At 34.1% G+C, this 17,640-nt stretch overlaps 1 protein-coding gene across 2 annotated transcripts; it reads left to right on the forward strand.

The window, feature by feature from the left end:
• The first annotated feature begins 2,802 nt into the window (after positions 1–2,802).
• LOC121383264 (nucleoside diphosphate kinase 6-like) lies at positions 2,803–17,561 on the forward strand. Of its 2 annotated transcripts, XM_041513175.1 has the most exons (6): positions 2,871–2,998; positions 5,280–5,382; positions 6,756–6,795; positions 15,099–15,182; positions 15,655–15,731; positions 16,503–17,561. In XM_041513175.1, exons 1-6 carry the CDS (start codon positions 2,921–2,923, stop codon positions 16,670–16,672), a joined length of 552 nt encoding a protein of 183 aa, XP_041369109.1. In that variant the 5' UTR covers positions 2,871–2,920; the 3' UTR covers positions 16,673–17,561. The 2 variants fall into 2 exon arrangements, with proteins under 2 accessions (XP_041369110.1, XP_041369109.1); XM_041513176.1 differs by lacking the exons at positions 15,099–15,182; positions 15,655–15,731; positions 16,503–17,561 and adding an exon at positions 7,775–9,381 and having other exon boundaries at positions 2,803–2,998.
• The last annotated feature ends 79 nt before the right edge of the window (positions 17,562–17,640 follow it).

Below are 17,640 nucleotides of genomic sequence, written 5' to 3' on the forward strand. Positions count from 1 at the left end.
TTATAATGTTGACTTTATATAATTATATATACCGGCCTCGGTGGCGTCGTGGCAGGCCATCTGTCTACAGGCTGGTAGGTACTGGGTTCGGATCCCAGTTGAGGCATGGGATTTTTAATCCAGATACCGACTCCAAACCCTGAGTGAGTGCTCCGCAAGGCTCAATGGGTAGGTGTAAACCACTTGCACCGACCAGTAATCCATTACTGGTTCAACAAAGGCCATGGTTTGTGCTATCCTGCCTGTGGGAAGCGCAAATAAAAGATCCCTTGCTGCCAATCGGAAGAGTAGCCCATGTAGTGGCGACAGCGGGTTTCCTCTCAAAATCTGTGTGGTCCTTAACCATATGTCTGACGCCATATAACCGTAAATAAAATGTGTTGAGTGTGTCGTTAAATAAAACACTTCTTTCTTCTTATATAATTATATTAAACCAGTATACTAGTAGATGTCACATGACTTTATACAAAACAAAAAATAAATAATATTTTTATCATCATCACTATAGTCTGTTTGCATCAAAAGGAAACTGATGAATTGACATGTATATCTACAATGAGTAGGTGGGACATAGCCCAGTGGTAAAGCACTTGCTTGATGAGCAGTCGGTTTGGGATCAATCCCCGTCGGTGGGCCCATTGTGTTATTTCTCATTCCAGTCAGTGCACCATGACTGGTATATCAAAGGCTGTGGTATGTGCTATCCTGTCTGTGGGATGGTGCATATAAAAGATCCCTTGCTACTAATGGAAAAATATAGTGGGTTTCCTCTGTAAGACTAGTATATGTCAAAATTACTAAATATTTAACATTCAGTAGTCAATGATTAATAAATCAATGTGCTCTAGTGGTGTCGTTAAACAAAACAAACTGTATCTCTACAATGAATGTTAAATTTTACATAAAAATATTAAGTTATAAACCCATACTAATTTGCATAAGATTTTTTGCAAAAAACCTCTGTGAAAAAATAAATGTTCTCAAGTTACTATAATTTGCATAATTTAAATTCACATTTTTGATAAGGGTTGAAGGCAATTGATGGAACAGCCAATATAAAAGCAACTGCTTGTGCTTATTCGATTACTAGTAACAATTCAGGTGTAACTGCCTAACTTAGCTATTTCAGCATTCTGTCTTGACCACTGTTTTAAATGACATTTAATCTAGACAATTTGATGGCAATTTGTTAAGAAACGTTTTGTTTTCATAGAATTGTTTTGTACAAAATGCTATGAGCTATGGTTTAATGGGGGGTTTTTTTTATGAGTTTTAGCATTATTTAGTCTATTATTATATGCTAATTCATCCAGGGACCAAATAATGTGAGCCATGGTGGCCATGCCCCCCCCCCCCCCAACCTCCACTGGATAAAAAAGGAGAGAGGGAGGGAGAGAGAGAGAGAGAGAGAGAGAGAGAGAGAGAGAGAGAGAAGAGAGAGGGGGTAACTACATACCAATTGTCACCATGCAGATCTTTATAGCAAATTGTTTGTTTTTGGCTTGAAGGCTGGAAATTGCATAGTTGAAATTTAAATATATCTTGAGGGAGCCCCCTAGCAATCTCATTTTCTTATATACTTTTATTTTTATTCCCTGATTTTGGTGGTCCCACTTTCAAATATATTATGATGGCCCTTTCATCACTTTCTTTTGACTATAAACAAATGGAAGGTGTGCCGGGATCATAGGTTTGAATTTTTAGTCATTTGTTAGTCTCTATATCTCTAAGTGCACTTTGTTATTACCAATTTAATATGGGTCTTGGATCAAATAAAATTAATATTTACAATTGAATTGTTTTTGAAACTGTCTATAGGTAACGGTAACCTAATTTAAGTGTGATTGTTTTGTTAATTAGACATAATCAAGATCAAAAGAAAAATGTGGTAATTAAGCATAATTGGCTGAATGTTAGTGTATGTAGAATATATGTATGGTGGTTGGCAGAAATTTTGCATTTTCATTATAGAGTTTTCTCTGATGGTAGAGAGTGATAGCAACTGTTTGAATGGCTGTCCAAGTAGTGCATGTTTAATCATTTCCTTCTTTGTTAAATACCAAATAAGTTATTTAAGTTACAAAAGATATATATTATTTATTATATTGGTGGTTTATTTTGACAAATAATTATTAAACAAACCTAAAATAAGGTTTAATTCATGCATTGTATGTTGTTGTTTTTTTGTGTTAAAAAAAATAATGAAAGAAATGTTTATTTGATCATGCCCAAGCACATACAATGACCCTTGATTTACCACTTATTGAGATGATATATAGCTCAGTGGAAGAGAATTCATATGAGTTGTGATGGGTTTCAGGTTCAATATTCTCAGTGAAAGTAAGGGGTGTTTGTTTTACTCCCTTTCCCATCTAGTGTCCCAGGACTAGTAGGCTATATCAAAAGTTAGTCTGATGCATCTGCTGTCATTTGAATTTGACAAATTCAGTTGATGACGGATGTATTGGACTATCACAGTTCATTGTATGTGGTACTAGTAAATCTGTTTATGAACAGTGCCTATAAAAGATGCCTTGATACCATTTATACAGGTAGCCTATGTGTAAATAGACGTTTCCTCCTCTCGCTATCATGTTGAAATAATATATACAGTCTTCTCACTCAAAAAGTGAAAGACACTCATAAACTCTGATGCTTGTTCAAGGAGAGTAATTTTCAGCTCCCCTTAGCATGTGAATGTATATGGTATCAACATTTTAAATGGGGAGCAGTTAATAAATTCATGTCGTAATGTTTATTTATTATAAGGATTTATAATGTTCTTTATACGTGACAGTGGCGAAGGAAGGTCCTACCGTAATATACTACTAATAAAGGTGTTACAATGAGTTACATTTCGAACTATTCATGGGTGCTTCTACTTTTTAGGGAGGGATTTAAACATCGAAAGGTTGATGAAATGCTCATCGCAAAAACACTGCAGCTGACACTTGCAATATTAAAACCAGATGTTGTCAAGCATCCTTATATTGTCCAGGTAATTATAACAACATTTCAATAGTTAAAACAATCGTGTACACATCTGAGAAATGGTGTAGTCATTGCGAGTTATTGATAAAACCAACGGAAGATCCCCGCCCTCCTTCAACTTCTTTCTGGTAATCGTGATCACGGTTATGGTAATGGTATTTCATTTGCATTTACCGTAGTCTGACATCCAATAACCGATGTATTTTTCGTGGTGGGGTGTCGTTAAACATTCATATATTCTACCTTCATTAAACGTTTGTTGTCCTTTCCACGAAGGAACGTCATTTTCTTACTATAATAATTAATATGTTAAACAAGTTATTTATTTCTGAGCCGATGATTGTTTTTCTAAATTGCGCAAACAAAAATAGTTGTTTTATGTTTGTTTTTGTTTGTTTTACTAACAACTTTTACTTTTTTGTGACATCAAATCAAACAGAAATTATAATTATTGGCATGAGTTCGACTTGTACGGTGTACCCTCTTTTATTTGTGCTTCCCACAGGCAGGATAGCACAAACCATGGCCTTTGTTAAAGCAGTTATGGATCACTGGTTGGTGCAAGTGGTTTACACCTACCCATTGAGTCTTGCAAAGCACTTACCAGATTTTGGAATTGGTATCTGGATTAAAAATCCCATGCCTCGACAGGGATCCAAACCCAGTACCTACCAGACTGTAGACCGATGGCCTAACCACGACGCCACCGAGGCCGGTCTTTTGATATAGAGGAGTACAGGTCAAACTCTTTCCACTGCAACTATTTATTCTCAGAGTGGGGTATTCAATCTCCCAATTCTGCTGGAACAGGTAGAGACTAAATGTGAACAAGCTGCAGAATGGCCTTCATTTGAGTTGCTGAAAAACAAGTCGACTAAAATTAGCTGGGAAAAGGACATGGAATCGAGGAATGTTGTTGAAAAAGAATCCAGCCTGGTGGTACAGACTGTTGAAATGAGAAGGGTCTTAGTGCTCAGTCAGACTCAATGACCCCATACCAGGGTTGAAAATTAACATGAACACAAAGGTCGCCCGCTGGACCAGTTGAAGAAAAATCTTACTGGCCCTTCTAAAATTCAACTAGCCCTCCAATTATCACATTGTAATTTAACTGCACAGATAAAATTAAAACTAGAGTGTTTTCTTGTTGAATAATAACTGTTTGCGTTGAAGAAAACCGATGAATTGACGTTTAACTTCATAATGAATAAGGAAGGTAGGAAATGTTTTATTTAACAATGCACTCAACACATTTTATTTTACGGTTGTATGGCGTCTTACATAATGAATAAAGTAAAAATTCATATAAAAACATGTTATTAAGTTTTAAACCCATACCAACTCAAAAATAAAAATTGAAAAAGAAATCTAGTATAAATAAACCTGTTTCTTTACAAAGTACCATTAAATAAAACATATTAAGTCTCATTTTCAATAGAAGGTAAAAGATAATGTAGTAGAAACGGACTAAATGTAGAACTGCGCGTGCATTAGTAAACTAGTCTGGGAGTGGCAGTCCTCTTTGTTGCGATGCAAGAGGGATGGAATAAACTTTGTGGTGATGCAAGAGGGGTGAAATTCCCAGCAAATGATTTCCTCGGGAGTGCCTGTTGTCCTAGATAGAGATCCATGGAATCACCCACTGTCTTGCCAAATGCCCATTCGACTCTGCTTTGTGCAGAGATATACGGCCCTGATCATGTATTACAGTTGTGTCATTCAGATTACCTTGGATATTCCATCAATTGCCTTAAAACTTGTGTCACAAAAAAGAGTTGACCTATGCAGTTTGATGGTAATTTGTAAATAATTTTTGTTTTAATTTACACTGCATTTTTACCCCTAATAAAATGTTATTTGAGACAGTATAGGTTTAAAATTTAATAAATTAATGTTTTTATTTGAATTTTATCTTTATTAATTATGTTGGCGCTGTCAATAGAACATGTTCTGTTGTGTCTTCTGCTGCCAGATCTGTAGTTCACGCCAACATAGACGCGGTGTGTTTTGTCATTTGCGACTGCTAATTTTCAACTCAGGTATACATCCCAGTGGGAAAATCCCATTTCATTAATAAAAACAACAAAATGGAAGTCTTCCAAGTCAAACATGTCAAAGCATGTGCAAAGTGAAACAAGACGTATCTTACCTTGGGAATGGCCTACAGTGTAATACTAATACATGTGTAGTTGGAAATCTGTTCTGCAGGATGTGTGCATATACAGCCCCTGCAATTGCCATGCTAATTACCGTACCTAAATATTAATTAATTAGTTCTGTATTTTCAGGAGATTCGAGAGTTGATTCTGGCCAACAAGTTTTATTTTGTGAAGTCAAAGTTGATGCATTTAACCAAACTACAGGCAGCTGAGTTCTACAAGGAACATGATGGTTTGAAATTTTTCTTAAAGGGAGTGGGATCTAGTACAGTCCATAGTGCTTGGGTTGAAGAATCGAATCCCCTTGGTGGATCCATTTTCTGGTTGGGGTTTTCCCCAGTCTCAACCAGTGCCCCATATATGTGCTGTCCTGTTTGTGGAAAGTGTGTAAAAAAAATATCTATTAGCTGATGATTATAATAAATCAAAGAGTCGTTAAACAAAATAACTTTGTCGCCTTGTAGATTTTGATATGACATTGTAAAGTTTATTATTTTATCAGGGGCCATGGGGAGGGGGTGAGCTGAAATTTGGCTAAAATATTTGACTGTTACCCCCTATTGTTAAGGTTAGAGTTAAATTTATGGTTGGCCTTGTATAAGTGTTTGGGTTAGGTTGAGGTTTCCTCTTTATACATGTATCAATATCATCGGGGGTAACAGGTGGAAATCTTTCTAAAATTTGAAACACCCCCCCATAATAGATTTAGATCCTTTGGGTCCTGACTATCTGACATTGGCTCCCCTACTTTTAAATACATCCTGCAGGGCAGTTTGTTGTTTGTAAATCTTATTCTATTCAACATTATACATGTATAAGATTTCTCAATAACAGAGACTTTTATGCAATAATTTCAAATTATACACCTGAATTGTTTTTTCTTTCTTTCTTTTTATCTTTTAAAATATTTTTAAGATTACTATAATAGTCAGTGAGTCCATTGGACTATTTCATTCAAGCCAGTGCACCACGACTGGTATATCAAAGGCTGTGGTATGTGCAGTCCTGTCTATGGCATGGTGCATATAAAAGATCCCTTGCTACTAATGAAAAAATATAGCGGGTTACCTATCTATGACTGTATGTCAGAATTGCCAAATGTTTGACATCCAATACTATAGCCGATGATTAATACATCAATGTGCTCTAGAGATAAAACAAAACAAACTTTACTGTTTTTCAATATTTATGTTTATGTATCTAGTGGAGTATAATATGTACACAGGGCCATAGCTAGGATTTTTTGTTTGGGAGGGCAGCTGAGTAGTTAATAGTCTAAAACTCCTTAAACAGTTAAGAAGAGAATTTTCTTTAAGTTTCTATAATGCTTTCCGGATTTTTTTCCCACCCCCCACCCCGCTAGCTACAGCCCTGGTACAGTGAAACCTGTCTAAACCGGATCACGCTGGGGACCTAATATTTATCGGATTTAAACAGGATCTGGTGTTTAGAGGGTCACGTTTTAGAATTTAAACAATTTGGGACAGTGAAACTTGGCTGGTTTTAACAGGATTCTGGTTTGTTCAGGGTCCGGTATAGACAGGATTCACTGTAGTGTGTTTTTTATTACCATTTTGCAATAATGAATGTATACTCATTTTTCAGGAAAATTCTTTCAGGGTCGTTTGATAAACTTTATGACCAGGTAATATTTGTATGTGTAGCTTATTTTTTCCACATTAAACTGATTTCTTACTTAATGGTAGTTTTCTTTGAAAAAAGCATAGCCCTTTCATTGGCTGTGGGAATGTTTGGAGGAATCCATTGGAAATGGGGAAGTGTTTGGGTTATGGTGAAGAAGTTTTACAAGGATTTTACATGTTTTAAACACCTTTGGTTAGCTGACTGATAATTAGTAGTGCCAATTATTCTGTACAGGTCTACAAAACTATTCTTTGCTGGTTTACTACCGTAACAATTCACACAGGTCTTTGAACCTTTTCTAGTATTTTTTTATATCTTATTTAATAATTTCAAAAAATATTATTAATTTGGTCTATCTAATTATGCCAACTCATCTATTTAAGTTGTAACAAAACATACCTAATCCCATGTAGTGTTAGCTGCTTTTGACGAGCCACAAGTTCGGAGGCCATCACTTTCAAGCGGATTAAATTAATAACAATAAAAATAGCAGTTATAACAGCTAATTACTGTAAGTTATAACAATTTTGTTTTTTAATATTTTAATCAGGGGTGGAAATTCTCCTCGGATCAGCTGTTTTCCTTTTATGGAACATTGCGTTTCCTCACATTTTAATCGTCCTTTCCTCCAAAATGTGTCAGATGGCACAGATTTTAACCTAGGATTTCAAGAATTTACAGGACCCCTCCAGATTTCCTCTTTTTTTTTTACAGTTCACCACTTCCCACCCCTGTTTTAATTTTAAAAGAAATATGTTAATACATTGCAAAGGTCGTGAGGTTTTTAATGATCAAAGACAAAAAAAATAATAATAAACCTAAAATACAGCCTGGTCTATTGTTTTTTTAAATAATTTTATTAAATTTGTAGAAAAAAATAATTGGACAGTATGTTTTAACTTTGAGAAAAAATATATAGTAAATGTGTTATTTGGGACCATATAAATCATCAGGTCATAGGTTTTAACATGCACTTTCAGAACAAGCTGTTGTAGTCATGCCTGTCATGAGCGCAGGTGTCTGCTTATGCTGGCTCCTTCCTTCAGGACATTAAAGAGGTTGGGGTTGGTGGGAGGAAGGGACCGCCCACGCTTGGCAAGTGCAAGCGAGCACAAGCAGCCCAACAAGAGTCAGTAGTGGGAACTTCCAGTTGAGACGCGTAGCAGAGAAGTTGTGTGAAAACTTCACTCTGTTGTTCTAGGTCAAAAAATGGATTGAGTTGCGACCCAACATATATTATATTGGTATGTGGTGTGTGTGGACTTTACAAGCTGGACTACATGTACTAGTTTACAGGAGCTGAATATTTGTAAAATTGTTTCCAAGTGACAATGTAGCTGGACAATAACACTGGAATTTTTGTATCGTGTGGTACATGGAATGTCATGTGTAGACAATTATAGTACTGACCTAATTTGCATTTATAAACATTGAACATCGAATGAAAATTTCGGTATACTTGAACATTGGTCCAATAATGTATCTATGGTAAAATACATATAAAACTAAAAAAAAATATATATATTTATTTTAAGGTGAGTCAATTGAAGGGTTTTTGTTTGTTTTGTTTTTTGTTTTTAGGACTAGTTAAAAGCTAGATTTTCTTTTCAAACAATGCCTAACATTATGTGTAATGTGGAATGTCATGTGTAGACAATTTCAGTATTGACCTAATTTGTACTTATAAACATTGAACATTGAATGAACAGTTTTGGTATACTTGGACATTGGTCCAATAATATATCTGTGGTCAAATACATATAAACTGAAATATATATGAGGCGTCACACGCGAAAACCTACAACTTAGCATGACATCAGAAACCGAGTAAACGCAGCTCAAAGTTTGATGTCACATGTAAACGCGGAAGTAAAAGTTGACATGCTGTTTGCATTGTTCGTTTTGAAGAATTTAGAAGATGACATCTTCTTCTTTACATGAAAATCAGTTTAAAGTAAACATATCTCTCTATGTACAATAGTGTTTACCGGTAGTTACTATTTTGTATTTTGTACCTGAGAACATTGGTCGAGATCATTAGCGATACCATCAGTACTTTGATACTCATTTACAAGCATACGGAGAAGTCTATATATCAATATGGTATGCAAGGATCACATGTTTTTATAACGTACATGATTATACATAACATAAAGTTCAGCATACAAGTTATATACAATATTCATAAGTTAGACCATATACATCAAATTAGGATCGTATCGGGTTGCATGGGTCTACCATTCGGTTAGGTCTACCTGTTCTGTGGACTACAATCAACACCACTATTTCTACTCCTATTTCTATTTATAATCTAAATACTGAAAACTAAATCATTTCCTATAAATATATATATCTGTAACAATACTACATTTTTAGCTATTTATTTTACCATCATTTGCAAACACATTTACTGTCATCTGCAAACACATTGCGGTACGGTAACAGAAACGTTTCATTTATATCCCTTTATTATACGTCATGATGTCATTGCATAAGCTGGTCTAGAGATTAACATGCGGAGGTATAGTAGATCAATTCTCGAAAGGTTGTTTCTCCCTCAACCAATTTTATTATTATTATTATTGTTATGTGTGTGTGTGTGTGTGTGTGTGATAATTATTAAATTATTATAATATCTGTTCACTTTACTCACTTCACATCATTTGTATAGAAGGAATTGGTTTTCTTTCCTTACAGATGTATATTTCAATATCTGTTCACTTTACTCACTTCACATCATTTGTATAGGAGGAGTTGGTTTTCTTTCCTTGCAGATGTATATTTTAATATCTGTTCACTTTACTCACTTCACATCATTTGTATAGAAGGAGTTGGTTTTCTTTCCTTACAGATGTATATTATAATATCTGTTCACTTTACTCACTTCACATCATTTGTATAGAAGGAGTTGGTTTTCTTTCCTTACAGATGTATATTTTAATATCTGTTCACTTTACTCACTTCACATCATTTGTATAGAAGGAATTGGTTTTCTTTCCTTACAGATGTATATTATAATATCTGTTCACTTTACATCATTTGTATAGAAGGAGTTGGTTTTCTTTCCTTACAGATGTATATTATAATATCTGTTCACTTTACTCACTTCACATCATTTGTATAGAAGGAATTGGTTTTCTTTCCTTACAGATGTATATTATAATATCTGTTCACTTTACTCACTTCACATCATTTGTATAGAAGGAGTTGGTTTTCTTTCCCTACAGATGTATATTTTAATATCTGTTCACTTTACTCACTTCACATCATTTGTATAGGAGGAGTTGGTTTTCTTTCCTTACAGATGTATATTTTAATTTTACAAGAGCCTGACATAGGCCTACTCTTTGAGGCACATTTTGGAATTCAAAATAGAAGACCAAGACTAAGAACAGTGGAAACGGAAGAAACAGTATCTGTATTAGATGATGAGCAGGACGTGGTCCAGTGGTAAAGTGCCCGCCTGATGCGCGGTAGGTCTGGGATCGATCCCCGTCGGTGGAGCCATTGGGCTATTTCTCGTCCCATCCAGTGGTATGTGCTATCCTGTCTGTGGGATGGTGCATATAAAACATCAGTTGCTCTGTAAGACTATATGTCAATATTACCAAATGTTTGACATTGATTAATAAATCAATGTTCTTTAACTTTAACTGTATTGGATGAATATGATAAATACAGTCCAGTAGATGTTTACAATAATACTGAACATAGAATCAAACACTTATCTGATGATAACACCAGTGAGCAGAACGACACTGAACCTGATCCAATTAGCATAAGTTACAGAAAGGATGCAGTGGATTGTCTTTTAGAAAATAATCTGAAAATCAAATTTATGACCATATTTTGAAGTTGAGGGAAATGGAAAAAGAGCAGAAGGAATGTAGGCCTACATAATATTCTCGCTGGGTAAAAATTAAAGGAGGGCGGAAGCAATATGTAATAGAAAATTGAAAAACATTGGTGCAAAATGTTGTAGTTCGCTAAATTTCATATCTCTCACTAATTAGTATTACATTCATGTATGGGATCTGTAGAGTTATTTAAAAAAAAATTAAATCGGAATCTATAACTTAAAATACTGAGTAAAAATAAAATGAAAAAAGTACCGATTCCAAATAAATTGATTTCATTTAAATTGGATGGGAAGTAACGTAGAATAAGGTAATAACATTGAAATTCCATTCTGACACCGTCTACTTTGATTTTGAAAACGTGACGTCATTAATGCTGTATTTTTACAAGATATAATTAAGATAGAGCCCAAATACCTGAAATTTAGTTTTGTAGGGTTATTACCTGTTATTTACCAAAAAATAAGACACAAACTTTTTTTTGCTAAGTTGTAGGTTTTTCCATGTGACGGCTCATATATACTGAACATAACTTGATGAAAACAAACCGGGGGAATAATTGTTATATATGCGTTTAAAGAGTGTTCCATGATACATCGTTTGGTGCAAAAATCATGGCCATAGGTTAACAGTAATTGGGAGACATTTTGACCAAGTGTGGTAGGGGTTAAAAAAAACTAAAAAAAAACTTAATAACGGGTATGACCACCTCTTGAACTGACCACTGCAGTGCATCGCAGGCGCATAGAATTGACTAAAGTGTTGATTTCTGCTTTTTGTTCCATTCCTGAATGAGCGCTTGACGAAGTTCGTTGACGTTAGCGGGTGGGTTGGGACGACGCCTCAATCTTCTGTCCAGACTATCCCAGACATGCTCGATGGGGTTGAGATTAGGACTTTTAGCGGGCCAGTCATCAATGAAATCAATGTTATTTGTCCTAAGAAAATTTACAGTGTCTCTAGCTGTATGAGAGGTGGCATTATCATGCTGAAAAATCGAGATGTTGGCATTGTTATGGAACAGAGGAATGACGTGATGGGCGAGAATGTCATCGCGGTAACGTTGAGCATTTAAATTGCCATCAATGACGACTAGTTGTGAACGATAACCATGGGCAATGGCTGCCCAGACCATGACACAACCCCCACCCCCGAAACGATCTCCTTCAAGAACACAACAGTTAGCATAGCGTTCATTTCTCCTACGGTAGATGCGCACCCTGCCATCACCACGTTATAAAGAAAATCTGGATTCATCCGAAAAAAGAACGGTATTCCAGCGTCACCGTATCCAACGCGTGTGTACACGTGCCAATTAAGACGATTTAGACGATGACGTTGCGTTAAAACGCATCCGACGTAAGGACGTCGTGCATGTAAACCGTTCTCCCGCAGACGATTACGAACAGTTTGCCCACTGATTCGGTTATTATGAAGCCCAGGTGTGTTAGCAGCAGTAGCATTGGCAGTTTGGAATCGATTGCGCAAATGCGTGTTCATGATATAGCGGTCTTGACCACGCGTTGTAACACGCGGACGTCCACGACGTGGCAAGTCGTTGGTGCTTCCTGTCGTTCGAAATCTTACGCGAAGATTTCGTATCGCTCGACTAGAACTCCCAACATGCCTTGCAACGTCTTCTGTCGACATGCAGCATCAAGCATGCCAATCGCCTGTTCACGTAAATTATTGGGAATTCTTGGCATACTAAAAATGCTACAATGTAAAAAACGTTAATTGTTTTACAAATTTTGAAGCGTTTTCGTTCACTTGACAACAATGTCAGTAAGACAAGTAAAACAAATTGACCGAATACTACACGGGACATGTCGAACCATGCACGTGTAAATTGAATTTCACGTTGTCGATGATTAACAGTGCAAAAATAATCGATAAAATTCATGAATCCTGATAATACAGCTCAAGGCTAATACTACCTATATAATTTCATTACACAATGAATTCTTTAACACAACAAATACTATATGTACAAATCGGAAGTTTCTTTTTTTGTTCAGTATATATATATTTAAGATGAGTCGGTTAAAGGTGTGTGGGGTTGGGTTTTTTTTGGGGGGGGGGGTAGGACTAATTAAAAGCTAGATTTTCTTTTTAAAAAAAGTGCCTAACATAGCAAGCTACGTTAGTTGTCATTACAAATGAACAACATTTACTGAGTTGTGTTATGATTTATTAAGAGAGCACCTATAGGATATAGACATGATTGTTTAGTGAATGCAGTAAACTTACGTGTATTTGATGATAATATTCTTTGTTGTGTAAACTTAAAATATAAATTATGAATTAAAATGTACAATATGGTAAGATCCATATGTATGTAATCACATTTAATTTATGCATTTTAAAAAAAAAAAAATTAGGGGGAAAAAAACGGTTCCAACCTCGGATGCATTCACTATGTTGAAATAGCTATTGTTGTCTGTAAACTAATATCTTTGGCTGTCTGCTGTGACCCTTTTTCACCTTTGGTGGTGTGACATGACAAAATGAAAGCGAGTCTTTAGAAAATCCCTTTTTTTTTTCTCTTTTATTTTTTTTCTCTTTTATTTTTGTTGTTGTTGTACTGCACTATTAAATTAGTATTAAACTATGCTTGGTTGTACCAACCAAAATACTTGCAGGACTAAATATTTTTCAGTATTCACATATTTAAAATAACGTATGGAACTCCGAAGTGCAGAATATTATTATTTAAAAAAAAAAAAATCATGTTTTTAATATGCAAATCAATGTGTTTTCATTATTCCTATCGAAGTAGGGAACTACCTGTGTCAGACAGAATTGGTCTTTTGTTTCTTGCCTTTCTTGTATATTTTGGATAATTTGCAGTGGTGTGCCACAGTGGGTTTGTGAGGTTCTTATTGTAGATATATATGTGTGTGGGAGGGGGGTGGGGGGGGTCCCAAAAGATTGAAACATTTATTTTTAAAAGGTCACTATTATACACATGTACTTTATGTTGACCTGAGAATAATGGTATTCATCTCTGTTTAATGTGTTGCTCACTATATGTGATTTTGTTATTTATTTGTTTTTTACATTATCAAACTATCCACTCTGGAAGTCTTTTTATTTAAAATTTACATGATAGCCACATTATTGAAATGCTATTCACTTGTCGGTAGACTACATGTATATCTTTCAAACAAAATTTGGGGCTCTTTCATAGATGTCTTAAAAAAACTATTGCACTAATACAATACTTTAAATAAATAGTGTTTAAATTATAAATGGATAATGATATAACTATATTATCAATGAACTGTAGAGGCATAAATGATTTCTTGAAAAGAAAGCAAATTTTTCAATATTTAAAAAAGAAACGGGCAAATATATACTGTCTTGAAGATGTACATTTTACCAAAGATCAAGAACAAATTATTAAGCAACAATGGGGTTACAGTCAATGCTATTTTTGTTCATATAAATCTAATGCCCGTGGCATAGCTATATCATTTAATAATAATTTTGCATTTACGGTTACAAACAATATTAATGATAATGCGGGAAATCTGTTGGCATTAACAATAGAAATAGATGCTCAATCACTATTACTCATTTGTATTTACGGCCCTAACATTGAATTTTTGCTAATATAGAAAATATTATAGAATCATCTGAAAATAAATATGCAATTGTTTGTGGGGACTGGAATCTTGTTCAAGATCCCGCCCTTGATTTATTTAATTACAAAACATTGAATAACCCAAAAGCTCGAAAACACATTATAGATTTTAAAGAAACATTAGACCTTGTAGATCCTTGGAGCGAAAAAAAAACAAATTTGAAAAGGTTCTCCTGGAGCCAACAGATTGCAATAAAACAGTCTCGATTAGATTGTTTTTCTTATTTCGCATAACCTTCTATTTTCAATTACTTCAAGTAATATTCTACCAAGTTTTAAGTCTGAGCATTCACCAGTTACATTAACATTGAAATTAAAAGAAATTGAAAGAGGAAAAGTTTTTTGGAAATTTAATAATTCTTTACTTTATGATCATAAATATGTAAGCTTAGTCAAAGAAACTATAAAAGGAGCTGGAACAATATAAAGATACAGAAAATAATTCAGACTTTACCATAAACGACCAATTATTATGGGAAACATAACTACTTATGATACGTGGAAAAACTATTTTATATTCATCATCTAAAAAGAAAGTTCAGATGAAAGACGAAATAGAAGACTTAAGTACAACACTAGATAACTTAACAAAAGATCTAGATATTTTAAATGATATTGAAGTAGAAAAATAATATTTTAAAAGAAATTAATAGTTCTCTATTTAGTGGTGTCAAATGTTTAAATTCAGAAAAATGTTTGCGGTCATGTTGCTAAAATGTTTTAAATATTTGCATATTAATGATAATAAGACTATAATTAATGATTGCTACATTCGTATCTGCTTCTGTTTTATGTTTGCAGTGGCCCAATATGGGCACACATATTGGCAAGAGAAAATGCTATTGAAGAGTGGAGAGCTATGATAGGACCAACTAAAGTCCTAAAGTGAGTTTGGAATTTATATTACACCATTGTTTTGTGTGTGTGTGTGGGGGGGGGGGGGGGGGGGGGGTTCAAAGATTGTTTTACAAATTATTTCTGCACAGTAACCAACTCATTTCATGATTTATAAGATGATTTCATGAATTGGAAATTATAATTTGTTAGATATTGGGTCGGGGCTACATTTCATTTATGTGTGTTAATAAAAAAATATATATTTCAGAGAATCTCATATTGCTTGCATTTACCGTAAATACTGATGTCTGGTTATGATAATTTGCAAATGTTCTTTTTTTATGATCACCCACCTGCCACACATACAAAATAAAAATACATTATCAAAAGTGTGAACATAATAATGATACTGTTAACTGGTTATAATGACAACTCATATTTTTGTATAGCAAAATAAAAATTGCAGATAATAATTTACTATTTAAATAGAATAATCTTTTTTCTTATTTTTTTTACATAGGGCTTTTTATGAAGCTCCCGAATCTATTCGAGGGAGGCATGGTTTGACAGATACAAGAAATTGCACTCATGGTGCAGGTAACTATTTATTTTGGTTTTCACCATATTCTTGTATGCTAAACTCAACCTGGATGAACCCTGCTTGTCACATGTCAGCTATACTTTCTGGTGAAGAGTGATTTAAATGATATTGCTACTAACAGTAATACAGACCTTTGAGAACTGAACATCTGATTACACCAAAAGTATTTCAAGTAACCCATTTCTTTTTGTGACCCATTATAACTGTAAATGATTTCCTAAATGTTGAGTGGGTACCTAATTGTATGTTGTGAAATATATTTACTAATAGAATATATACACTGTATTTAAATACATGAAACACATACATGTGTGAGAGTAAGAGAGAGAGAAAAGGGAGTGTTGGTGGGTAGAATGAGAGAGAGATGGAAGGAGTGAGAGATAGACAAGTGGGGAAGAGAAAGAGTGAAAGTGATTTATACCAACATATGCATTCGTGTATATAATTAAACCATTTTGATTAAGGTGACACAATAAACAGAGATATTTGACAGAAATGCCTTATATAATTGAAGAAGGGAAAATGTTTTGCAGACTAGACAAAAAGTAACAGTAAGAGAATTAATTTAACAAGTGAACCAAAAATGAGTCTTCATATACATGTAATACTGGGCTTGCATGAGAAATGTGCAGACAGAATCCTTGGAGCCCTGTAATGCTTTAGGTTTAAGAACTCTCCCAAATCAAGTATCACAATTACCATGTTATTAATTTAAAATGTGCTAGGGGGCATTTTTAAATAAGCATTCTTTTCCTTTATTATTTTAGACTCGGAAAAATCTGCAAGGAGAGAGTTTCAGCTTTTATTCTCGGACTTCATCAGTGATCAGTGGTATGAAGAGGATGAAGAATACTTTCGAAAGGGACTTGTTACATTTGACTCTGTTACATTTCAACATATGCCTGTGAAGAACAATTCCAAACATATACTGAGATGACATTTTCTTAAATCTTTTTTCATATATAGTATTATATAGATTTTTTTTGTACATGAAAATAAATTGTCTCATGTTATTAAATTATTTTTGCGGTCATTATTTTATAAATACATGTACATGTTGTATAATTTACTTTCTTTCTCAAAATGCTTTATTGTAAGAGTCTGTTTCCTTTACATACATATGACAGTCGATAATCTTTTATTAGGCTTATGCCAATAAATAGTTCAGGAAACAGATAACAAACCAGGACAAATCTTCAAAATTAAAGCAGTCATGCATTCATTTGTGTTGATCTCCTTCAAATGCTTTTTTTAATTGAGCTCTGTTTCACAGACATAATCCCAGAAAACAACATACATGTATATGGTATATGAATAAATAACAATAATTACATCCATGATACACTGAGGGTTTTTTCCTCCACAGAATATTTAAATATGGATCAAATTTAAAAAGCCTGTATTAATTAAATGCAGATATTTAAGCATTGTATATACATATAAGTAAAAGCGTGGTAGTCAAAAACAAGCTAGGTAAATTTGACCTTTTACAGTTACATAATTGTAGTGCTGCTCAAACCGGATTTGATGCACTTGAGCATTTTGAAACTGGAATACTACAAAACTCCACAACACCAATCGGCCAAAAAAATTAATATCTGATAAACATATTTAGCTAGCAAACAAAACACACCCACATTACAGAAAGGATTTCAAAAATTATGAAAGTAATTGTTTTGTTTTTTACAACTGTTTTGATTCAGCCATAACCTTAAACTCATCGTTGTAAGCAAGTGTTGAAATAATTGTATGTTACAACACCATATAGCATTTGTTTTATAAATTATATGTGCTGAGGATTCATTAAACAAATATTCCTTATTGTTTTCTGTATTACCACTTGCATAACATCTACATGTGTGAGAGCTGACAGGTGTGAATACTACAATTACAAATCTTACAATC

Source organism: Gigantopelta aegis, chromosome 10 (assembly GCF_016097555.1).
Source record: "Gigantopelta aegis isolate Gae_Host chromosome 10, Gae_host_genome, whole genome shotgun sequence".
In the NCBI taxonomy this organism is placed as follows: Eukaryota; Metazoa; Mollusca; class Gastropoda; order Neomphalida; family Peltospiridae; genus Gigantopelta; species Gigantopelta aegis.